The sequence below is a fragment of the Oryzias latipes genome, chromosome 4 (genome assembly GCF_053564925.1).
Source record: "Oryzias latipes strain Hd-rR chromosome 4, Olatipes_Hd-rR_3.1".
NCBI classification, from domain to species: domain Eukaryota; kingdom Metazoa; phylum Chordata; class Actinopteri; order Beloniformes; family Adrianichthyidae; genus Oryzias; species Oryzias latipes.
In genome coordinates, this window is record NC_136240.1 from 30,566,795 (window position 1) to 30,592,677 (window position 25,883).

General features: G+C 39.4%; 1 protein-coding gene across 5 annotated transcripts; it reads right to left on the reverse strand.

Moving 5' to 3' along the window:
• Positions 1-1,812: 1,812 nt before the first annotated feature.
• On the reverse strand, positions 1,813-24,019 carry tjp3 (tight junction protein 3). Of its 5 annotated transcripts, none has more exons than XM_011474386.4 (30): positions 23,761-24,019; positions 14,920-14,976; positions 14,374-14,498; positions 14,162-14,264; positions 13,778-14,075; positions 13,568-13,671; positions 13,281-13,470; positions 13,115-13,190; positions 12,934-13,031; positions 12,669-12,756; positions 12,090-12,272; positions 11,898-11,998; positions 10,867-10,951; positions 10,083-10,159; positions 9,818-9,908; positions 9,232-9,308; positions 9,050-9,122; positions 7,811-7,884; positions 7,632-7,695; positions 7,388-7,544; positions 7,181-7,289; positions 5,908-6,127; positions 5,630-5,832; positions 5,429-5,524; positions 5,218-5,294; positions 4,897-5,107; positions 4,341-4,441; positions 3,124-3,699; positions 2,353-2,411; positions 1,813-2,265 (listed from the first exon to the last, which is right to left on the reverse strand). In XM_011474386.4, exons 2-30 carry the CDS (start codon positions 14,965-14,967, stop codon positions 2,124-2,126), a joined length of 3,906 nt encoding a protein of 1,301 aa, XP_011472688.1. In that variant the 5' UTR covers positions 14,968-14,976; positions 23,761-24,019; the 3' UTR covers positions 1,813-2,123. The 5 variants fall into 5 exon arrangements, with proteins under 5 accessions (XP_011472688.1, XP_011472686.1, XP_020558292.2 ...); XM_011474384.4 differs by lacking the exon at positions 23,761-24,019 and adding an exon at positions 17,763-18,330; XM_020702633.3 differs by lacking the exon at positions 23,761-24,019 and adding an exon at positions 16,813-16,892.
• Positions 24,020-25,883: the final 1,864 nt, after the last annotated feature.

Genomic DNA, 25,883 nt, shown 5'->3' on the forward strand with positions numbered 1-25,883 from the left:
TTATTTTAAACATACTTATGTTGCCACGGAGGTTGTTTACAAAAAGATGGAGATGTTAATTATTTTTTTGTGATTCTTTGGAAGGAATCTTTTGTTCCGACATTTGATTTGAATAACTAGATCCAGGATCCAGGGAATTTCCTAGAGTGCCAAAGGGAACACAGTGAGTACTATGTAATTTACCCTTGGTTGGTGTGCGTAAAAGATGCAAACTGGGCAGCGGCGCAATAGTATTACCCGGTTATCTAGAGTTAAACGAGAAAAATGCTGACATGCTTGTTGAGGCTGCAAATAAAACAATTTTGCATCAAGCTAAATTTAATGCTGGCCACTGTAGGCTTCTCAAGCCTTGATCCCTCATCAGTGCAGGGTAGACACACACAAGGGCCAGACCATACCTCAAAGTTCAATACTCTACTCCTACTCGTTGCACCTGAAATTTCTTCGTCAATCAGTATTCATAAATCAACAGCAAATCCACATTTAGGTGCCCGTTTTGCCCCCTCAACTGGGATCTTAGTAGTAAAACTACTACTAACAATTAACAAATGGTTGGTAATAAAACCTGTTTAGTCAGGAAATAACTCTTTCATTGTTTGATCTACTGTTAAAGCATTCCCATGGGTCTTTTAATTATGATTATACTATACTTTTAGCTATAACTAAAAAATATGTTTGTTTTCTCGGACGGAACAGCGGTAGTTTATAAAAAACAAAGTTGTCCTTTTCTAGGACAATTTCTGCAGAACAACGGTATTTTATTTTTAAAAAGTTGTCGTTTTCTAGGACATAAACAACCCAGTGTTTTTTGCAGGCACAAAGCTCTTCACATTTAGATTTTTCTGCTGCTAATTCACAACGATTTCATTTAAGAAATACACAGAAGTGCAATTTTGAGCTTTATTTTATTACTATACGTTCTCCATTATGAGAAAAAAGGCCACAAGAACATGTTAAAAACACCAAAAACACACTTTGAATTGGTTTCTTTAAATTGATTTAGTTTTTTATGGATGGAGGATAAAATCATTTATGATTAAAAATGCCTGAGTATTTCTTTCTTCAAATCGTAGTGAATGAGAACAGATTGAAAAAGCTTTAAGTTGTGATGAAGAACTGAAACAGGCAGGCCAAAGTCTCCCTGGTCCACTCCATTCTGATGCATCCACTTGCAGACAAATAGATCCATGGACGTCTTTGTTTTCCTTGTCCGAACTGGAATCTGGATCAGAACTGTACGGCTGGATAGCTACAATACTGCTCCCCATTTTGTTGTGCCGCTAAAGTTAGCTTGGGGTTGTGATGGGCTGTAAGCTAAATGGAGATGGTCTAAACAAGGGGATGATGGGATATCAGCACAGGCTTACTCCCAACACAACTCAGAGGCAAATTTCTATAATGAACTGCTGCTCTGCAGAAACTATGTCCTAGAAATCAACACAGGTTTTTTGGATTTTGGCTAAAAACTGCATAATCATAATAATAAAAAAAAAGACTACATGGAACACTTTTACAATAGTTCAACATATAGTTGGTGTGGGATTTTAATGAAAACTGGTAAATTGAGATTAAAATGTCCAACAGTCCTGGAAAGAGTGAAGTTGTGGATTCTCATCATCCTTACCCTGATCACTCAGATCATTAGTGTTTAATCTACTGTCACTGTTTTTTCAGTTTTAAAGCCTAACGTACAGCATCGGTAAAGGACAATCCATATTAATGTCCATACAATTTTAAATTCCTACTAATGAATGTTATAAAGGGATTGACAGTTCACACTGAACAAAAAGCATAAAAACTACATAAAACATATTAATCCGAACATTTTATTGTAGAAAAACATTTTTAAAAATAAATGGGAAAAATCCTAATTGATAGAAAATGTTTTAAGGCCACACTTTGTATGTAATGAAGGTTTTACAAGAATCTGTTTTGCCTACAAATGGAAAATATATAAATCAAACACTTAGATTGTCTTGTTCAACTGTGGTCATTCTGAACATTTCCAATCATTTTAACAACCAGGCATTCACATTCTACAAAGAAAAAAAAAGTTTCTTGAAAGAGCACACTTTTCATAAATGTTGGTGGGAAATTCTTAACACTAAAATCCTCAGTTTTTTCTAAAGTTCAGTTGCAGGACCCCATTCAATGTCATCTGTCTCGTCCTCGTCAAACGCTTCAACTCCCTCCTCATTCTCAGAGCTGTCGCTGCCTCGGATCTGTGTGCGTCTGAACTGAACCGCTTGGTGTTGATGAGCTAGCCTGTAAAGAAGAAAGACATTCATTGGCGGTCAAATAAGCAAAGGACTTTATGGTTTCCACTATTCCACAAATCCCCAAAACGCTTACACAATGAGTGCAGAGGGTTTCTTATCCTCTCCCTGTGCCTGTGGCTCTGCCATTCGAGTCTGAAACACAGGACAGACATAATTAAAATAAGGAAAACTTAATATTTCTAAATGTTTGATTATATTTTTAAAATTAAAGTCAAAACATGAATTACAGCGACTATAACAACTAAAAACAGACTGACACACAGGAGAATCCATGGTCATATAAGTGTAATGCACAGATTTCTATATCAAAGTGATTTCCTGCTGGTATGCAGAGATAGAGCAGTCGACCTCTGATTGGAGGATTGCAGGTTTGATTCCCCCATAGGATGGTTTTTTCAGGTTGGTGCCATGTATGACGGCGATGTCGCCATCAGTGTGTGAATGTGTGCGTGGGACTGTGACTATAGAGGGCTTTTGGCCTTAATCAAGGCAGAAATTTTTTTTTTTTATCCCTAAATAAAAGGATTTTTTCTGCCTTTAGATTAGTTTCTTGGCACTTAGGCTGTCATTCTATAAGTTAACGTTCCCTATAAAAAGGGTTTTCTTTTAAAAAGGGCTTTTTTTCTTGAGAAGTTTTAGTTTTAATTGACATTATTATGCAAATAAATGACATTTTCTGTGTGAAAGCCAGTATGACAAATCAAAAATTTATTTTATGATATTTTAAATATTTTTACAATTAAAAAGTATGTTTATTAATGAAGTAGAGGGTCCCACATAGATCTCATAAGAAAAACAGTCTCTAATCTTTAAAGCAAAGTACTGCTTAGAACAGGGTACAAACCTGCTGTAGCTTCCTTTCAATGGTGGACAGGCTGGCATGTTCGGGGTTCTCCTGCTGGACTTCCTCATCCGATGGCTCATCCATTGAGTATCGAGACGAGGGCGCGGGGGCAACAAAGTCTGGGGGTCCATCTGATGGAGTGGTTGGGGCTGGCTGATCGAGAGCACCAAAATCTGAGTCTGAAAAGCTGCGATTAGAGAGATTGTCCTCCCCATCGCTGTGGCGTGGGCTGTATTGCTCCCGATAGGGCGACTTAGGCTCTGGCACAAGCATCAGCGGCGGGATTTCTCTGGGTGTAAACCTGTCATCACTTGGCTCGTCATCCATTACCGGGCTATGGTGGCCAAAAGCCGGCTCAGAGGATCGAGCTAAGGCAGCTCCAGGGCCCCTGGAGTCTCGAGAGAGCAAAGGTGCATTCTGGCCAGGAAAGGCCTCCTCTAGGTCCTCGTTGTCGGTGTAGACTTCTCCATCAGTGTAGATCTCACCATCAGTGTCCTCCAGGTCACTGGCAGCACTGAGATAGTCTGTCTGGGTTTGGTCTAAAGTGTCTAGATCAGCTTCTCCTCCACTCTCCAACTGGACAGGAAGAAGAAAATGTTACTTCTAAGGAGAAAGCTCCCTCTAAAATACCTGACAAAGTTTGTAAAAAAGGTTTGTAATGTTTTTGTCAGAAAACACACAATTAGGTTAATCAGTGTTTACAAAGTCTAGAATGTTATTTCCATACAGAAAAGATGGGCAAGTCTCCAACTTATGGCAGAGCCAACACACATTTATGCAAACTCATTCACACCCAGTTTAGTGTCAGTTAAACACAGGAAACGTGTTTTGAGTGAAAGAAAATATCCAAATTTATCCTGCCTTATATCAAGAAAGACAAAAGCAAATAAAAGCAAAAAAAGAGGAAAATAGTAGGAATATAGTTTTAAATGTAGACTAAAGAAGCTTGCTTTGAAGTTAAAGGTGAGAAGTTGTTGGAATGTTGAAAAATGAATGACTTCTTTGTCATTTTGCAAACATGCTAGTAGCAAAACGACAAGCCTTTTGTGCAGCCTGTGGCTGCTGTGCTTGGCAAGCAGGTTGTTAAATTCAGCGAAGAATGCAAAATAAACTGCTTAATAAGCAACTGATTAATCTTAAATTAACTAAATTCATTCTAGCTTTGTGGCGTCCGTAAGCGGTCGTGGTTGTGTGCGTTTACTGTGTGTTTTTTATACCGTGATTTCAGACACCCAGACAGGTTTGGACTGCTGGTGACGGATCTTCTCCTTCAGAGAATCGTACCAAATACTTGAACCGGGGTCCAGGTCCACTCGAGCTAAAGGGAAATGTTAGAGGAGGGGAAGAAAAAAAGTGATCTAACGTGCCACATAGAGTCGTACAACTAGACACAGTGGTGTACCTTGCCTTTGCTCAACAGAGGTTGGGATAGGCTACAGCGACCCCGTGACCCCAAAAAGGATTAAGCGGACGTAACCCTGGTGCTATCCTAGGCACTTTAACATTGGGAGTTGGGTCATCTAGACCCACTAGACAGTCCGCTGAACCTAATTTGTTCAATGATTTTTGATTTTCACTGGGGTCCATGGTTTCCTGAAATCCTTTTCACCTTTATCCACCTTTGTCATGGTATGGAGAACATGTCAAAGTAAGGGTGGGGTCATAGGATAGCACAAGGGTTAAAAAAACGGATGGAAATAATGTGCATTAACTGTAAAAGTAAAGGAAAAAATAATTTATTTTAGAGTTGGTCATCTTAAGAATTATTAATACCTGAGAATAGATGGCTGGCATGTTTCCTTAACTTGAGGGCTTGCGAGTACAGACGTCGGGAACTCTTGTTGGAGGAGGGGTCGTACCTTTGCCTCATAGCTTTGACTTCTTTTCGACTACGAGGGTCTAAGAATACCACTATGGGATGGTACTGGATATAGTTCAGCCTTTCGACTGCAGTGGGAGTGATGTCCAGCAGAGGATGCTTGTCCTGAAAGAAAACAAAAAAAAAACTTTTTTAAATACCAATTTTTCTAAGCTAGTCAAACAACAATACTTATTTTTTACTTATTTAATGGGGTATTGATAGTTGCTGCCTACCTTTTCAGCAATTTTCCTCACAGTATCTAGCTTAATTACTGTTGAGCTACTATCTGTTCCCCCACGAGGAACCATCTCTGCAAAAGGGGAAAAACTCAGGTGAATGCAAGTTATAGTTAGGCAAAATAAATCACAAAGGCCAAAATATCGTGTCCACTTTTTAAGAATACAAAACTCCATGTTAGAAAGTATTTAAAAAAAAGTAAGTTACCTGCCGCTTCAAAATCATCGGGCATCTCTCTGGTCAGCTTCTCCATTGCAATGTCATTCAGAGGACCCAGGATGACCACAGGACGTTTAAAATTAGCTGCACAAAACAAACATTTCATGCGTGTCAAAACCTGTTGGGTGAGTTTTGAGTTTCTGATGAGAGCCAAAGTTTTTCTGACGAAGTAGAAAAATTGTTCCTCACCTTCCCTGAGCAGGACTCTCTCATAGGCCGGGTAATTGCCCTGAATGGTGAGCTGCAGCAGGTCGTCACGGCTACGCCTGGTCTTGTCATTCTTTTTCTGCCCTCTGAGGCCTCGCAGCTTCCAGAACTCTGCTCTGGGCCCCGACGCCTGCCTCTCAGCGCTGGGTCGTTGCAATCGCTCAGTCTTGGCTATTTTCTCTGCGCTGTATGTCATGATGGACTGAATCATTAAAAATGTGAGTTAAAAAGAAAGAGAGTAAAAAGCTCTCCTTCTATACCTCTCTTGGTTGGGAATGATTCCTTTATCCATCTCGTGCAGGTCATTTCCCATACGGATAGCCAGCCAGTTTCCCAACTTCCCTTTGTGCATTGTATCTATAACCCTGAACACTTCTCCTCTGGTGAACGTCAGACCGATGGGATGGTTGGACTCGTGATCAAAGTGAGTACGAATGTAGAAGTTGTCTCCCAAGTTGGACTTCATGATCTTCTTATAAACTATAAAAACAAAGTAGGAGAAATGATTGGAAAGGAAAAAGATGGTAATGACGTACATTTTTTTTGAGGACATGGACTTCTTTACATCATGACTTAATTGCATTTCAATTAGGATGATTTCAAATTCAAAATATCATATCATAATGTGGCGTAAGCTGTGGTAAATCTATCATTAGCACAAATGTCACTAAGATAAAAGATTAGGTTGCTTCGTCAGTATTTTCTCTGCCGATCGTAACGTCAAGCCATACCAGCTTTCAGAAAAGGCTTAAACCTACCAGATCATTAGTCAATAATGTCTTAATTTTAGAACGCATAAAGTTGACACTTGCAGAAATTTTAATATTTTAAGAAAAAAGGTAATAAGTGTATTTTACAATACAAAAAATTTGTGAGCTTTAAGAAATCCGTAACAGCCTGAAAAATACAACTTCAACGATAAGAACAGTTTTAAGTGACCATTTGAAATTAGTTTCAAAATGATCCAACAGTTGTAATCTTTTAAAACCCTTTTCAGCACATACACTTCTACACAATTTTGCAAAGTGTTTATATTTATAGTAATTTTTTTTAGCTTTTTTGAAAATAGCTTTTTAGTTTAATATTCATCATGTTTTATAAGCACTTATTCATTGCTCCGTAAGTGGTTAGCCCAGGACTAAAGACACTCATGTTGTTTTATCTCGCTGAAATGACAATTAAGATCCTTGAATCCTATCTTTAGATGCTCATTGTTGATGCTCTTAAAATACACGGCTGTGTCAGGAAGGGCACAAATCCTGAGGGGACTGGCCGAAAGGTCAAACCGACAAACTCTTGTTGTTTTATTTTATTTTATTTGTTTTACATTTTGATTATTCTATTTGTAATCATAACTGCACTATAAAAACACATTAGGAGATTTCTAAAAAGTACTTTTAATATGCAAATATTTTCAAATTTGTTTGAGGAGTTTTTTAAAACTATATGTCAACAATGCAACTGAGCATCTACATAAGTGTAGTTTTGTAAATTGCATACCAACTGGAAATGATAAACAGGATCCAGACTTACTGTCCATCTTACGCTGTGTAGAGATTTCAACCTGCTCTCCTGTCTTGATGTGAAGGAGGAAGTTGGCAGCTTCTTCTCGTGTAAAATGGTTAAAATCTACTTTGTTTACCTAAATAAAGTGAGAAATGAGTCAATTTTAGTGCTTTTTACATCCAGTCGAGGTTGTGAAAAATAATGTCTTTGGTTTTAAAGCCTAAATGAGCTCACTTCTAGGATTTGGTCTCCTTCCTTCATTCCTTGGTCATATGCTGGGCTGTTTGGCTGAACTCCACCAACAAAAATGCCCACATCGTTGCCTCCCACAAGTCTCAGCCCCAAACTTCGCTCCTTTGCAAACCTCAGCGTCTGCACATCTGAACTGTACCTTAGGCAATCAGAGAAGATGGAAGTGCGTGAAACAGAGAGAGCACAGACAATGCAATAGAAGTTTTTCTGTCAATATAAAACTTACTCTGGATTTGATGACGGATAAGAATCTGGAGGTAAGAAATAAAGAGGCTCCTCTTCAGGTTTGGCTGGAAGAGAAATCAACATTTGTTAGAGTTTAACAAATGTTTAAGCTGCTTTTTTTAATTTTTTACAAATGAAGCCAAAAAAATAAATAAAAAAAGAGCACAAACGTTGCCTTACACTGAAGTGGTAAGTTGTTCTTCACAGAAATCCCAGACCGGAGGGAAGGCTTTCCGTCAGAAGCAAGTTTGGTACTGTCCAGAAAAAAGTACATCAGGCATTTCAGTACTGAAATTGTTTTGTCACATCAACTTAGAATTAATATATTTATAAATCATAATTCATTGTAGTTTGTTTTAAGTCTAAATTATTACTTTTCTTTAAGGATAAAGCACAGCATTACATCAGTTACTATAAAGTTGTGTAGTCATTTTTATATAAATTGTATATTATAGGCCCAGATGTACACAATACTTTATCATCACACCTATAATAACAGTAATAATAAATTTAATAATAACAGTAATAATACATTTTATTTGTTAGGCGCCTTTCAAGTTACCCAAGGTTGCCGTACATAAAAGTGAAAATTTTTTTTTAAATAAAAGCAATAGAATGCACAATAAAATATACATATACAATAAGCCAGGAATAGGAAGTTATTGGGGGGAAATAGGCAAGTTGGAAGGTGAGTTTTTTGTTTTTTGGTGAATTGTGAGAGAGAATGAACACAATGAACATTTACACTGACTGTTGGCAAAAAAAACGTCAATAAAGTACATATTCCATTTGTTTTACAAAAGGGATTTTTTATTTATTCATCTACTTTTGAATCACAAGGATAATAGTTATTTGCATTGGATTAAAAGTTACCAGAATATTCTTTCAATGACAATAATGTTACACATAAGGGAACAATCTAAATTAATTTACAAATATTGCAAAAATATTTGTTTTTCCAAGTTTAGAGAAAACATTTCTGAATGGTAATCTGACTAAGACACAAGTCTGCATATAAGTGTCATTTTCATCAATGAATAAGTCTATTAAATGCTTGAAGTTAGTTGGCTTTAAAAAAATAATGTTATTTGTTCAATTTTAGAAGAAACTGCTAGGAGTTCAGAAAATGTTGAAGGTGATATTTTCCATAAAAAGTGTTGAACTCAGAATCTTTTTATAAACAAAGGTACTAATTACTAAAAAGTAATTTAAAGTCGTGAACTTGGTTCCTAATTTAATTTAAAAAAATCCCTAGATCTAAACTTTGTAGGAGCTGGTGTTAATAATTAATTATACTAGAATAAGCCTAATCTTGTTTATTACACAGTCCTCTTCCAAAAGCAGAAACATCCGATTTAGCCTCCTATGCAGGTTTATAGATTTATTTAGATGAATGCTGCCATCATTACTTGACAGTACCTGCGGTGACTCTCCTCCCGCTCAGAGCTGCCAGACCGCCTGAGGTGTGAAAGGGGATCTGAATCTGAAGACTCTAAAGGCAATAAAAAGATCTTCATTTAGACCTTAGCAGTGAATAATGTCAAAGTACAACCCCAGAGAAGAATGATGGAAATAAATACAAAACAGAAGAATGGACCGACCATCATGAGTTGGTCTTGCAGGGGATGGGAAACGACGTGGAGCATCCTCCTTCACTGTAGGCTTCCTTGCAGAAGCTCTGACAAAAACAAATTGTTTGTTTCTTATAAAAAGTTATTTCTTTCAAATGCAAGCAGGTATGTCGTCAATTGGGAATGAACGGCCAAACCCAGCGTGACCATGTCAAATGTCAAACATTGTTTTGACTGTAAGCACTTAAAGTGATGCAATTTTAGCAGGAAGTCATGTGGCTCACAAAGACATGACCTTTGTGTTACAGATAAACCAGCTGCAGACACTTCCCCATTTTCATCACCAAAACTGATGACTCAGTAGAACCATTTGATACACTCACCCAACTTTCACAGTATTTTTAAAAATTCCTACTTAAACTTTGACTGATCCTGATCTAAACTTGTAAAAGTAAATGTGTGGTTTGACTGAAACCAGTGAGACAGGATCACTGGCTTGAGTCTTTGGAGGGAGTGGGTAAGTTTGGGTTCTGCCTAGTTCATCCTATATCAAAACTGTTACTGGCAGTTCAGATGCTGCAGAATTGAGGGCATTAGGCTGCAGGTCTCTTCTCACCTGCGTCTGCCGCTGGCTCTCTGTCTGCTTCTTGTGGTTTCAACTCGTGGAACAGGTGCATAGTCAGGCTCTGAATCAGAGTCAGAGGAAGCTGTGGAATGAAATGAACCAAGCATGACTACAATGTAAATAACGGTTGGATTGCTTTGGGCAAAAGTTCTTCATAAAATGTAAACAATAGAATGATTCATATAGAAAAAGTATGACATGTCATTTCACAACTCCAAACTCAGGGGTGCAGGAAAGACTCCTTATGGACACACACCTGCTTGCGGTACAGTGTCGGGAGTGCTCCTTTGCGGCGGCTCCACCTGAGACTGCAGTGAAACTTCAGGCAGAGCTCTGGAAAAGATGAAAGGGAGGCGGGAGTGAGGGAGGAGGAACAAATCTCAGTTACGTTTGGCGAAAGGGGGGGCAAGTGGCTAAAATGATTATAGGAAACTGAGACTGAAATGTTGAATATTCACCTGAGTGTCTGTGAGGGAACTGGGGAAGTGCTCTTTGTGAAGTTTAACTGCTTTGTGACCAAACGATATGAACCTTTATAGATTGTGCAGTTTTTAAGCTGCCTGGTCAGGTTCGATATAAAATTATAAACTTTTTTTTTTTTTTTTAGTGCATAGACAAAGTGGTCAACAGATGACCGACCAGTCTTACTCCATCAACATCTTCTCATTGAGTCACCACTAAGCCACATACAGGAGAACACTTTCAGTGAAAAGCCTCTTTTATTTCATTGGTTAACAATGAAAAACCACCTTTATTTCAGGGTTAACAAATCGTCAACAAACAGAATATACAAATCAAAAATACCCACAACAACAAAAATTTAAAAAAAAAATCTATAAAACCTGATCAAATCCATAAAAATTAGAAACAAACAAAAATAAAGAGACAAAAAAAATGTATCAAGAATTTCTTTTTAACAAATGACTTTTGATTAGGTATGGTAAACATTGAGAAAGGATTGTCGTTTGTTCAGTTTCCGTTCGACGAGCTCTTGTTGAGTTTCGGTTAAGGGGTGAGGTTTGGAGGACCTTCATCTGTACCTGTATTTGCTGAGGGATTCCTGACTGTGGGAGGTGCTATGCCTCTGCAGAGGCGGTGAGGTGCTATCGGACTCAGAATCAGACTCTGGGGAAAAATAGAGGATAACCAATATTAAAGCATATGGCAAAACTTCAGTCACTAGTATTTTAAGTATTTTTTAATATTTTACTAATTTGCAGTTAACGTTTTATCATCCATATTTGTTTGGTTTTCTGAAGCAATGCAGAGATGCATCAACTTGTTAATCAAATCGAATCAAGTGCTTAACAGGATAAAAAAAATCTTTCAAGTAAATAAAAACCAACGACAAAGCAAAGACCTTCACATTAATTAAAAAAGTATAATAAAACACACAATGCCAATTTTACAGGCAACCAAAGCAGCACTTTTAAAATCAGTGAAAGCTCTTCCCACTCTTCCCACCCTCCGGTCTTCTTCAGAACTGAGTTCTGAAGTAACTGAAGGTTTCATTCGCTCTTTACCGGAAGACCGGAGAGCAAGGCATTACCATAATCTGTTCTGCTAGAAATAAAAGCATATATTAGCACCTCTGTGCTGGAAAATAGAGAAATTGGTGGACTCTGAAAATGTTTTAACATGACAGAATCCTGTTTTTGTTCATTTGTAATATGTGGAATAAACTTTCAGCTCAGAGACAAACAGAACACTCAACACTGAAAGAAGAAATTTCATAATTGTATAGTTTTAAAGGTTTCTCTCTAATCTCGATAAGTCTCGATGTCTTGTTCTGAAAGTCCATAACATGTACGATCATCTCTGTCAGCAGGAGACACAGCGATGTAAAGCTGTGTGTCATCAGCATATCGTTGCAAACGAATGCCATGGCTCTTGGGAAAGGCTTTCTTTAAGAAGAACTTTCCTGTTACACCCTGGCCTCATCTTTCTTTGTGTACACCTGCATATCAGGCATTCACATTTATTAGGTAAATATTGGTGAGGAAATGTTTTAGAAGGAACTGGGCGTGCACAATTACGAGGAAATGTAATGACGCATGTTTGCTTTTCCAACCTGGTCGTGGAATCCTCAGGGGAGAGCTAACTCTCCTCAGTGGCTCCTGGCGAACAGGGATGGGAGAGGATTTCAGGGCGCCATGAAGATCAGGAAGGACTCTGCAGACGGGAGGAAAAAGCATCTAGTCAGGAACAATCTGAGCTGAAACACTGGCTGAATCCTATACATATTCAATAGAAATATCAGTACTTGTATCTGCTGTCAACATGGGGGGTCTGTCTGCGTGGAGGGGGGGTGCCACTGCCATCCGAGTCAGAATCCGACACAGGTCTGCGGGGCAATGTGGAGGTGTTGGAGGAGCTAGGCAAGGACCAGTTTTGATGTATAGGGGAGGACCGCGGGTTGGGGAGGGTGGACATTCCCGACAGAGGTCTGTAAAAAACAAAAACAATAGTTCAACAGTTTAGGTCCCACGGTCCTCCACAAAGCTCCTTCGCATGGTAGACGAGGATAATATAAGAGATGATCAACTCAGATTGTAAAGACTTTTGCAAGAGCATGAGGATGAATAAAACTGTTATTTAAAATAAAACGCCCTACAGCATCTGCAAAAAAAGGAAGATGATCAATTATTATGTTAAATGATTTTTGCAACTTATATTGTTTTTATTATACATAAAAAATGCTAAATACAGATGCTTTTAGTCAAATCACCTTCAATAATCGTGAAGCTGACTTTTATCCATACAGGGGTTATCTTGCAGGTCAAGAAGGAATAAATACACTTCACACACAAGTTCTCAGTTCAAAGAATGAAGGTGAACTTACTTATATTTGCTGGAATCCCTCATTTCAGGACTCTCTCTTTTGACGGGAAGAGGGGAGGCGCTGCGGTCGGACTCTGAGTCAGAAGGAGCTGAAGAAACAATGAGGGGTTTGAAACATTAGAAGGGTTCTGTCAATAACTGCTGTCAGAAACAAACAAACTCTTCTGCTTAGAGAGTTTTCATGTATATCTCTGTACTATTAAAGCATCATCAGTTAGTGATGATGTCTTTTATTTTGAAGAGAAAGTGGTTGCAGCAGGACTGACGTCTGCGAGGGGCGTAGTTTTTTGCAGGCCGTCCCAAGGTGGAGCGCATCGGGGAGGAGTCACGAGACTTCACCACAGGAATTGGCTCAGCTCTGGTTCTGGATTAGAAATAACGTTTTTTGTCAATAAAGTTTGCCGTCTACTGGACGTGGCTTGTTTAAAGTACGGTGGAAGTCTGTACCTGCGTGTCCGCTTCTCTTTAGCAGTTTGACGGGCTGTTCTGCGAGGAATCAAGTCTTCATCAAGGTCTGAAATTTCTGCAAAGACAGGATGAAATACTGTAAGTTCTTTATCTGATGCTTTAAGACTCTTGGTTCTCAAATGAAACCCAAGAAAATTGTATTGACCTTCCAGTTCAGAGCTACTATATCTGCGGCGCTCGTCCCCCGTGTTGTGGGGGCTGTCGTCTATTTCTGGGATGCTGACCAGGAACTTGCGGTCATCTCTGAGGACCATCATGGTCAGCTTTCCCCTGCTCTTCTCCACCAGGTGCTTGGTCTCCAGCAAAGATAGATTCTCTGTTGTCATGCCGTTGATCTGCACATTAAGAGATCAAGACAGATGGATTAGGACTTTTTAATGCAGCATCGATAGGAAAAAAAAGTCCACAACCGTTACTGTAGCAGTTCTTCACCTTGAGAATGAGGTCTCCCTCCTGCAGGGAACCTTCTCTTGCAGCTAGGCCAGTTTCAGTCATGTGCTTTATAAAAATCTGGCTGCCCAACTTGAGTCCATATTCTGCAAAAAGAATTCGAATAAATGAAAGAAAACAAAACATGTTAGAAACACAAATTAGGAGATGTTCAAGTTTGAACATAAATGTTACACTAAAGCTATTCTTTACCATCTGTGGTTTTCTTTTTGATCAAAGTGGTTTTGATAGGTTTGTCTGAAGCAGTGCTTTTTGGAAGCCTCTTGTAGCTAGAGGACACCAGAGTTGGCGAGTTGTTTCCATAGCCATTGCGGTCAGGTGTCGTGCTGCGGGGTTTGGAACGGTAGCGATCTGCATCCCGGGGATCACTGCTGTCGGAGAAGCGGCGGGTTCGTCTGGGGTAGTCTTGATCCAGCAGGTTGGACTGGGACACTGCCCGCTTTGGTTTTGTGGTTGCTGGGATTTGTATTTTTCGAGAACGTTTCACAGTCTGCAAAAATAAATAAATAAATAAATTGGCGTAGATTGATGGTTTCCCTCTTTCCTTTAATTTGTTATTCATTTTTCCATACTTACTATGTTTGCCGTCTTTCCGCATGTTTTGAGAGTTTGAATGGTAAAGTTTGAGTGGACGTTGTCCATAGGTATGCCATTGACCATGGTAATTTGATCCTTATGACTATAAAAATCAAGGAAACTCTCATAAAAATGTGAATCTGTGAGCATGAGCTACTTAGGGTCTATAGCGATAGAAGTGGTTATCTAATGGCCAAGAATGGTAAACTCACAACAGTCGTCCCATGGCTGGTCCATTTGGCAGAACATCAGACACCACCACAGCAGTTTCTCCATTTTCTGGGTTAGGTTTGTCTCTCCCTCCTGATATGGCAAAACCAAAACCCAGTTTGGGGTCCTGTGATTGAAAAAAAAAAAACCAAAAAGATGAATGAGACAAAAAAGGAAGCAGAGGAGAAGAACAATGCAGAAGAGTGAGCAGGTGATGCCAGAGGGAGATAGAGGGAGACAGAGCACATTCCAAAGACAGGAGGGTGCCGCGGTGCAACAACAGGGTGTGGCGCTTCTGAATTCCTGCTTGGGTCTGTGCTGCGAAACCCAAGCACCTGCAGCAGAAGCACTGAAAGAGCCACACAAAGCCCTGAGAGACGATACGGAAACTGCCTGAGCCAGGGCGCCTTCCGCATAGCCACTGTATACTACCCAAATGCTGCCGTTGGAAACACTAGGCAAAAACTGAATTGAATTGAATGAAAAGTAATCTAAACACTTATTTTAGCCATATCCCTCATTAAAGTCTGATCAGAAAATTCACTTACTTTGTTCAGAGTTATTGTCTGCTGGTCCCATATTGTTATTTCTTCCATCCCGGGTCTCTAGAAAGAAACACAAAAGTCATCTTATTAGGTACAACAAATATTACACAATTTTTCAACCTAATGTGTCAGTTCTGCTGTCGAACGCAGATCCTTACTCGAATGAAAGTTGATTCTGAGGCGAACAGTGAGTGTTTGTTTAAGTCAACCTGGTCTGAGCATGCTCACACCTGTTTCTACCTCACCTGACCGGTATGGAGGAAGGCTTAACTGGTATGTGTAACTAGTATCTGAGGTGTGGGTGACACATAACTTTACAAACAGGAAACCCATTTATGGAAACAAACAGTCATTTCCACTTGTCAAAAAATTTTGGAACTCATTTCTACTAATCTGATCATAGCTTTATATTGGTCAGATTATTTTACTGTTGGGACATAAAACTACATCTTTACAAATGAAACTAAACATGCTGGGTCCACAGTATCCACCTAGGATTTGCATTTCTTACATTCAAGCTCGTTTTACTGCAATATTTTGTAGTAGTGAACACACAGATGCTTGTGGTTTCATACAAGAAACAAGTAAAGCTGATACCCAGGTCACAGAGACATAGTTGTAATATTCAAAAGCAACCTGGAGTTTGGAGTAGCCAATGTGAGCTGCTTCTGCCTATTTTAATAGCTCAAGTAATGTAACTCTGGGACAAAAAAAATAAAACCAACAACTTGTAAACCAACAACAATTACTTGATTCTGTTCACCGAATCAATTTTTCATGTATTTATGGTCTCAAAAACTTTCTCGAATAAAAGGCTTTACAGGCAGAAAACAAATGCGACCAACACAACGGTCTTAAACCTGCTGAGGTGTGGAGTGGAGGACCTTTGAACAACAGGCCACTCGGTCGGCTAAGTTAATGATAAAATGGATAAGAAAAAAGTTGCCTAGCGAAAAGGGGGGATTGCATGTCCTGATCATGCATTGATCTGGTATTTTGGTGTGGTGCTGATGCCGTTTAATGCCACTGTTGGAGAAACGAGGAGACTGACAGCCAGAGAAAGGTCTTCCAGTCAGAAAACGAAGAGCAGCCTGTTCACAGGAAATCCTCGAACGCCTCATCCCGCCCTCTCAAAGCGAGGCGAGTTTGACCCAGAAAACACCAAACCTTATGCCGAGGAAGATGAAAAGGAATAACGCTGTTTTGAGACATTACAGCACTTTGCCCAAGAGATCTGCATTAGAAGGAAAACAACCATCTAAAACATGATGTTACAATGAACATTACCCCCTTGACACCTGGATTTATTGCCAGCTATGTAAAAAAAACTTAATTTATGTTTTTGCTTACATGTAAATACTAAATTAAGGTAATTTTGGTCTCAAGGGGTTAAGATTTTGACAAAACAAAAAGATGGTTGACAAAGCGATCAAGCACTGTTGAAAAAGCCAGAATGGATTTCACGACAAATGAGAATTTACCTCAGAATGACAAAAACCTTTCCGAACGATGCGGTTTTGTCATCAGACAGTTTATAATCTCTGCTAGAAGACACAGCAGAACGCTGCAACTGCTTTGATCAATCCTTGCATCAGTTGCACTTACCGCTTGGTCTTTAAACCGCACTTCCATTTTCTCCAGGGGCCTTTCCAACACAACACCTATAGCCTTAAGCGCTCAACAAACAGCCCGCTCTTTATATTCCATACAGTCCACGCAACAACAACCTCCCTTCCACATACACAATAATCAACTCTAATTCGGATTTTCTCTGACTACAAGAAGGCCTCAGTACACCAGATATTTGATCCTCCTGTTGAAATAATTTGTAACATGACCAGATATGGTGTCTTTTCTCAGCAGAGAAAACTGAGAAACATGGAGTACAGTCCTCACCTGGAGAGCGCTCCACCCCCTCCAGGTTTTCCCCTCAGGCATTCACTCTCTAGTGGCCGTTCAGGAAGAGTTTCAGGGGTGGAGCTGCACGGCCTTTGACCTCCTAATAAACTGATACCAGAGGACAAGGCGGTCTTTGTAAACAAACATTTAAAACCATCTGCAGCCCAACTTCAGCCATTTTCTTAATTAATTTAGGGAATAAAAAAACTTCGCATTTGATTTTTAAATCAGCTTTCTTTTATAAATGTTTGGCAAAAATGAGTATCAGGTGTGGGATGAAACTTCTTTGCGAAACAATGTAAACTATAAAATCAGAGAAGCCCAACAGAGAGACACAGGCAATATTAAAACGATAGAAAAAAGGGGAGTCACTTTCCGAGTTAAAATGCAATCAAATCTTTCACTTTTTTGTATTTTCCATAAACTGCGGTTTTCAAAAGGACCATCCTCTTATCTTTCTAAGAATTAACTTCTCAAGCCAGAGTGTTTCCAGGAGAATCATCGCTAATATTGCATTTATGTTAAACACATTTTTAGCTTTTGAGCCATTTGCAAGAGTGACATTCAGTTAAATGCAGCAGAAAAGGGATAAATCAGAAATAAAGACAGTAAAATTACAGATATTCTGATGGACACAGCCTTTGACACTCAACATCTACCTCTACTTCTCAAGGTGATTCATGATTACGGATGTCAATTTACACATTTTTGGGATTCATACATTGTGATACAAAAAAAAAGCAGCTTTTAGCCTAATTTGAAAACAAAAAACACTGGAAAGGTTGAGATCCTTACTTTAGAAGCTTTCAACCAGTTCAACTTAATCAAAACTAACTTTTGTTTTTTCTAAAACACCAAAAAAATGAAAATAAAATAAAAACTATAAAAGTACATGTTTGATGCAATAAAGTATGAATATGTTGTAGCTGTATACTTCTTTTACTTACAGGCACCACCAGCAGCGGCGGCAGGGGCGACTGCTCCGGGGGGACAGAGCCAAAGTGTTTCAGCAGTTTCATTCGCTGTTTCAGATTCATGACTTTACAAAAAATATGGTCCCTCTGTCTGTTGGAAAAGAATTCTCAACAGATTTCCATCTACAGGTTCCTCAAAGACAACAACAGTCAACTCCTCAGCAGGAGGAAGCTAAAATATATCCTAAATTAAGTAGGAAAAAAGGACCAACTGTCATTTCTTCCATCTAGAAAATAACAAATGCCTTCCTCTGCCTTCAGTTGTACTTTCCGGCAATTATTTCACAAAATAAGACGCGTCCCCCCGGCTCAAGCTCTAACTGTGTTCTTCTTGACTAACTTTCCCACAAAGTAGCTCGTCCCAGGCCTCGACTGAGTTTAAATCCTCCGGGTGCTATGGTTACGATGCAAGAATGAGAGCGCTGGGCTGTTAATAATTGATGGGTTGTTTGCTCCACTATAGATCCTTCTGCCCGGAGTTAGGTTTCCTGGGTTCGTCCACTGGTTCTGCTGTGTCTGAGAATCAGGAAACGCCACTGTGGCAACAGAGAGCTTTGATGGTATCTCAATTTCATGGCTAACATTTAGGCACGCCCAGAAGCTGGAGGGCTGTAGTCCTTTTCATGGATCGTTTAGAGTTTTGGAAAAGCCCCAGAAATCATAGCAGGTGACTTATTAACGTAGAAGTTAGAGGTGTTTCGAACATGCAAGATGCACCATTAAGGTATTATGTGACTCTCAGGTATAGTGCTGATAGTAACATCAAGGAGCTTTGTCACAGAGGCCTTCGGGGCGTCCACATCACCTGCAGTGAATTATTAATCCATAGGAAACAAAACAGAGGTCATATGGCTGACATGAGAAGTGCTTAAAGTCCCACCTCTTTGCTGTTTAGATCTATTGTAACGTGGCCTTTTAATTATGATTATGTTGTTTTTAGTCAGAAAACCAATAAACCCTTGTCATTTTCTAGGACATAGTTTCTGCAGAGCACAAGGAGATCATTAGAAATTCACCTCTGAGTTGAGGGCGGGACTGGTAGCGTTGAGTAAGTCCATCCCGTTCCCATCATCCATACATTTACAATGTTCTCCCGCTACCCTACTGCCCCTCACAACAATGAGTTTTATCGCTATAGGAGGCATCACGCGATTCCTCATGGGAGGAGAGCACCGCCATCTTGGTGAGGTCAAGTCACTCCTGCAGTGCATGCATCTGAACCTATTATTTGCAAAATGCCAGCTCATTGTGCGGGTTTCAACTGCCAAAATCGGAGAAATGAGTCCATGAAGGAGGAAGGCATAACATTTCACAGGTAAGATGAGGAAAAAAAGAAATTCAGGCGTTGGGGGGATTCCGGCTGCCGCTGCTGCTGCGGCGGGGGTCTGGGTGTGGGGGTGGCTGGGCGCTCCTCCTCCTTCTTTTCACATTCCACCATCCATTTTAGAAGAACATAAACACTCACCTGAGCACAGGTGTTAGCTCACCTTTGCACTAATAGTTTGCATGATTGAATGAATGAAAGATTTCACACTAATTGGTTTAAAGGCATAGGTATGCGTTCGTGAACACTATCTGTTTTGTGTACATGTCGACATGTGGACATTTTTTGCAGCTAGCAGGTGTGTTGATAATATTTGAGTGTGTGTGGACAGGCCCCGCCCTTTTTGTACTACATTTGAACCGTACCGTAATGATAAACAACCAGTAAACCTGTCTGCTCTATGCTGCTTCATGGTCTTACCCCCCCCCCCCCCCCTCTCACTATCACCCCCCCCCCCCCCCCCCCTCTGACATCCCTCCCTCTTCTTCCCTTCTTTCCTTTTCCGTCCGGTCCAACACCAAAGATTTTCAATCATGGTTGAAATGAATAAAGTTTGGCCTCAATTACAAAAGGGGTTTATTCAGTCATGCCTTTGGTTTGTCTGAAGATTAATAACCCCTCTTGTTAAAGTAAAATATGTCCAACACAAGAGGCCCACAGCTCTCATCTGCCTGCCTAGCTGTTGGACAGGACAAGTTAAAAAAAAAAAAAAAAAAAAAGAAATTCATGGATCTATTTGTCTGCAAGTGGACGCATCAGAATGGAGTGGAGCAGGATGCTTGTAGTCTGCCTTAGTAGCTTCTAGGTCACCACGACAGTCTTTTTGAGAACACATTTTCTCATCTGCTCCTGATTAACAACAATTTGAATTGAGAAATACTCAGAAATGCACGTTTAAGCCTAATATTATGTATATATCCCATCTATCGAGAGAAAAAAACACCATTTTCATTGGAGTGGGCCTTTAACATAAAAATCGATGACTGACAGAGTTTTACTAGAACCAGCATTAATGAAGGTTTGTCCCCGGTGAGCTTCAGGTTCTTGTCCGTCCAGCAGTGAAAACCACAGCACATTCCTTCCATATTAAGCTCTAAGGCTGAGTGTTTCACGTGGAATTTAAAGAGCAGTGTGTTTACAGCAAAGTCTTGAAGAACAATGCCTCACCACGAACACAGAAACCTAATTTAATAGTTACTCTTTCTGTGAGCTCCAACAAAAAGTCTATGATTAAGCAGAGCGCTGAGCTGTGGTTAGTGGATAACGAGGAGCAGCCAGGCCTCACTGAGTAAATATGAGGCTTTTGCACTACAAACAATCAGGTTTACAAAGGCGGTCAGATCGGCTGTTCTCCAGAGGCCTGGGCTTTAGCTTCCACCCTGAGAGGACACACTTGAAGCATGCAAGCAGTTCAAACAAGCCACTATACAGCTACCAACACACAAGTGCATTCGCTCATCTGACCCAGCTCTTCATCGTGCTCTGCAGAGGCGTGGCTGTTTATTCAAATCAGGTGTGCGGAAGCAGGTAAACACGGGGAAATCCTGAGGGCACACTGGGTCACAAAACACTAGATAGATTTTGATCATTTACATAGATTCTTCCTGTTTATTAGTAAATATGCGATAAACTGGACATTTCTACTCTGATCTGATGTGTTCTTATTTTACGGGTCATTATGGCATCAATCCTTCAAGAAAACAATTATTTGGCTGACTAACTTTATCTGGGAGCAAATGACAAAAAAAAGTTTGCTGTATTGCTTAAGAAATATAATTAAAAAGCAGCTCCTTAAAAGGTTTTAAAAATAAGTTTTGATGAACAACTGGTGACACAGACATGCCTCAACCAAACCAAGCTGCAATGCAGTTGCAACTGTGACGACATGATGAGACATAACTAACCAGATACTATACATTTGTCTATCAAAAGGTTTGTGGTTTGATTCCAGCTCCCTGGATGTCCAAACCCCTGATTCCATTGTCACTTTTTATGTTTCAGTCTTTACCGTACACTATAAAGAACAACCCATGTCTATTACTCACAAAAATGATATGTAACAATTTGCACCTGTTTTATTTGTGCAAATTTGTTTTGAAATTTTAAATAAAAAAATACTCTAACAGCTTAAAAAATATTTGATACGAGTTCACGACAGACAACTATTATACAACTTTTCTTCTGCAAAAATTGCCTGTGCAAAAAACTACCTTAGCAGTGAAAAAAATGATTCGCAAAAATTAATCCTTCTCAATTACTTAAAAAAAATGGTTTTAAATTCTTTATTAATTTTGTTAGGTTTTTCAATTAAATATACATAGCCCGTAAATACTATCCCATTCTTGAAATATCAAAGGGCAAAAAATACTGTAACCTTTAACAAAAAATGTTGTTTTTGTATGCAAACCTTTGGGGTTCAACAATTAATCGATGAATCCATAAAACAATTTCTGTTCCAAGGATCAAATCAGATCAATCTGTCTGAGGCAGAATTGAATCAAACACCAACATTAAAAAAAATGTTTCTTTTTCCAAATGATGTAAATCAATAATTGAAAGCATGTTTTTTTTTTTTTTAACTAAACATAAATATCAATATTCATTAAAGGGTAGCCTGGGTACATTTTGCCCAATAATTAGATAATCATACTATTAAACAAGTAAATTGTAAACAATCTGACTCTCTTGTGATTACACCCCTTTAAAATATTTTTTTTGTGTAAAAAAAAAATCATTTTTACTGCTTTGGGGTGTCAATACACACTGCCTATATGAGGGTTAAAGTTCATTTATGATCTCAATGTAGCATTATAGCCTTTATAGTGGTTAGGAAAAAACACCTACTACTGATCAAATGTAGGCTACATTAATGATAAACTTTTGTTTAAGCAAGTTTTTAAAAAAACTAATTGGACTGTCAGGAAAACTTTTTATATTTAATATGTTAGTGCTGAGTTGTTTTTTTTTGGGTAAAATTTCTCCATTAGACTTGTTTACCAGGGGAATTTAACATCTTCTGAGCTGAATCTACTGGAAAATGTTCACCAAAAAAAACAAAAAAACATGACCAAAGACTTTGAAACAGAGTCAGCGTCTGTCCTCTTGGCTTTAATAAAAGCTAAAAAGAGCAGTTTTGTGCAAAGGCTTCACGCCCTATGAAGGAAGAGTCAGGGTTTGGCAAAAATTCTGAGCAGACAACTTATTGCATCAGTAAGATATTATGTAATCCAAAGAATAGTCAACTGCCTGAACAGCTACAGCATTACAATACAAACATACTATGCAACAACCCAAAGAACCAAAACATCCAGGAGGGAAAATAGAGACATTTACTGTTTAAACCAGGGGTGGGCAAACTACAGCCCGGGGGTCATGGGCTAAACTATTTAATTTGGCCCACCAAACTGGAAGAAATTACTGTCTTTTGTTACTTCTAAATTGTATTTCATTTTCCACTGTAATTCTGGTGTCTTCACAGTAATGGTGCACTAAATTGACCCTTGCCTATATGTGCACAGTTATTGGTGGTGTTGGAGGATTTGCTGTTATTCTGATGTTCACGTGTTTTTTCTGAGTCAGACGGGCGTTTTTCCAACTACACGAAGGCAGTTTGCCTCTAAAATTTGCATTTTCCCCTGATGGACATCAACCCATTGGTGGAGGAGGCCCTAAAATGAGAACAAAAGCCACAGTTTTGAAATAAAAACTAAAATTATTCCGTTTTAAAATATACATTTCCAGTCAAAATGAAAGCAGGTTTTGTCTATTCTATGTTGTTTTCCTTTCTCTTATGAGTTTGGTTACCAATTCCACACAACTGCTTCTTATCTGGCCCTTCTGTCCAATGTTAGAACCCCTTGTGGCCCTCCAGTCAAGAAATTTACCTTTTGAATAGATTATCAGCAGCAGGAAAAAGTACAGTTTGGACAAAAGTATGTCAACAACAATTAGCTAAGCTGATTTGACAAGAATTTGAAATAAACGAACATTAAATCGTACAATTTGTGTTGCATTTGGTTAATTCTGACTTGCATAACAAGAAGTTAGAAGATTCTACAATATTTATCAACTAAATATTAAATTGAAGTTGATGTTTTGTAATCAAACTATTATTAATATTCATATTATTAAATATTTACTGGTATGTCAGACACTTAATTTAGCCTTAAAAAGCTATTAACTAAAACCATTTGTCTTACAAAGTACAGCAAAGCCAGATGAGTGCAGTGTTTCAGTGCACAAACAAACGTTAGTGCGTGAGAGGCTGAGTGGAGCCAGCTTCCCCTTTGACTCCAACAGAAGCAGCAGTTTTTGGGAATGTGCCCGAAACTGTGCGTCAGGCAGGCTGAAACCTGCGCGTGCAGAAGAACCAGTAGAGTGAGGAAGAAGAGGAGTGCGCTGCAGCTGTCTGTCAGTCACCGTCCCCAAACAGCAGCTGCGCATGAACTGCCACGCATCAAAACAGACCCGCATTTCACAGCATCAAATACAACAACTGTCGTTTATCTTCAATACAGAATTCCATAGATACTGGGGGAAATTAGCCCAGACGTGTCTCCAACTGTCAGCAGGTGTGGAGAAAGAATCCGCACCGACAGTGAGACACAGGTGAGCGTGAGCATGAAAGGTCAGCGTTCACTGACTCACCTGAAGTTGAAGTCCTCCTCTCCGTCTCGCTCACTCCGTAAAACGTTTCCTCTCCGCTTAAAAAGTGTAGTTTCAACTAAAATCTCCAAAGGTTTTCAGCTGAGTCTCTTTCGTTTGTCTGCTCTCTGTGACTTGCAGGAGTTTCTCTTTGGTTTTCCTGAGCTCTCAGGTGGGGTAAGGGGGGCGTGGCGTGGACGGTTAGACGCGCAGGTAGGTTTCATAACGTCACACCCACAGTGAGTCAGGTGGTACGTGCACCGGAAATCCCCCGTCCTCTTTCCAGAAAAACCCTTCCAAATGTGCGCCGAACCCTTTTCATTGATTGATTAGTCATTTAGGATCATGGTGCTGCGCTGTTTACAAACAGTGCTTCGGTTCAGATCTCCCTAACTGACATCTCGTTTTTCGTCATCATAACAATGAGCAACAGGAGCTGTCAGGCCTGGGGGCCCCTCAGGAGCACAGGTAGATCATTCATGACTAACAGTTTCGTGGACCAATATAGATTTGTGGATTTCTGTAGGTAACATTCTCGTACTGGTCTCTGCATACAAGAAAGGGTTTTGGGAGCATTGGTTATTGGCTGCTCGTTAAATATTTAACCCCTTGACGCAAAAGTAAAAGCTGAATTAGGGTAAGTTTTTAGAAGGTTAAAATTTCCATTAAACCTCAAATATGAATGGATCATATAGCATTTAGCATCTCTGTCACCACTCTGTTCAGAAGGCTTCATTCCATTATTCTCTTCTCAAATACATGGAGGTCAAAGTAAGTTCTAATTCAATACAAAACTGTAACTGTAACTGTATCAAAAACTGAAAATACATGCAGGTTGTAATTGGGAGTATTTGAAAAATGAAACAGGTAAATATTTAAGGGGAACTTGGCACTCTTTTCTTCTTTCTTTTTGGCTTTTGCCTTCACAGGTCACCACAGCAAATCACCTTCCTCCATCTAACCCTGTCTTCTATCATCTGCTCTAACACCAACTACCTTCATATCTTCATTCAATGCATCCATAAACCTCCTCTTTGGTCTTCCTCTAGATCTCTTGCCTGGCAGCTCTAGACTCAGCACGCTTTTACCAATATATTCACCGTCTTTCCTCTGGACATGTCCAAACCATCTCAGTCTTGTCCCTTGTCCCGGACTTTATCGCCAACATGTGCTGTCTCTCTGTCATTCCTGATCCTAACCATCCTGGTAACTCCCAAAGAGAACCTCAGCATCTTCATCATCTCTGCAACCTCCAGCTCTGCTTCCTGTGTTTTTTCCTCTGTGCCACTGTCTCTAGACTGAACAGCATGTCTGGCCTCACCACATATTTGTACACTTTTCTTTTCGTTTAAGCTTAAACTCTTCTATCACACATCACATCTGAAACATTTCTCCACTCATTCCAACCTGCCTGCACTCGCTTCTTCACTTCTTTTTTCACACTCTCCATTACTCTAGAGTGTTGAACTTAGTTAAATGTGGCTAAAACAGGAAGAGACTAATGCTTTTTTTCAGGCTCTTACCTTTAACCACAGAACTGAGACTGAAAAATGGAAACAACACAGCCTTAAATCCATCCATCCATCCATCCATCGTCTGCATCCCTTTAGGGATCAATCACATAAGATGTCCAGCTCGACACCTCATTCTCGACAGGGCATCAATTTTTTTTTATTCCGAACTGTCACTCAGTAGTGATTCGAATAGACTGCAAATCATGTGATCGATGAAAACAAGGCCTCGTGTACGTCACATCACTTGGCGAGCACATTGACAGTCTGTCAATGGTCGAGCTGTTGTGCGATTTGAACAGAATAGGTGCAGCACATTACCCAGGCTTTATAACGGACCAAACATGGCTCTTGATCATGATGCTAAATATTCTCGTCTGTTAGACGGTTCAAGCAGAGGAAGAAGAAAATCAGTTAAGAGTTAAAAGATTTGTTTTAACTACACCTTTAAATTCAGTTAAGGTTCCAGACTTTGATTATCCACTAAATGTTCAAATGTGTATTCTATTTTTAAATTTGTGACAAACTTTGAGATCCATATTTCGATGTGAACAGATGTGACTTGTTTCCATTATTGACCTGCTTTCTGTACATTTGGATGCTTGGACTCTGTGA

What these genes read in the sequence shown, in the direction of transcription:
- tjp3 (XM_011474384.4), bottom strand. Translation starts at nt 17,852, where the DNA reads ATGAATCTGAAACAGCGAATGAAACTGCTGAAACACTTTGGCTCTGTC. An exon ending in AAACTACGCCCCTCGCAGAC is followed by an intron (nt 12,757 to 12,933) that starts GTCAGTCCTGCT and finishes TTGTTTCTTCAG; the next exon opens with CTCCTTCTGACTCAGAGTCC. An exon ending in AGGGATTCCAGCAAATATAA is followed by an intron (nt 12,273 to 12,668) that starts GTAAGTTCACCT and finishes TGTTTTTTACAG; the next exon opens with ACCTCTGTCGGGAATGTCCA.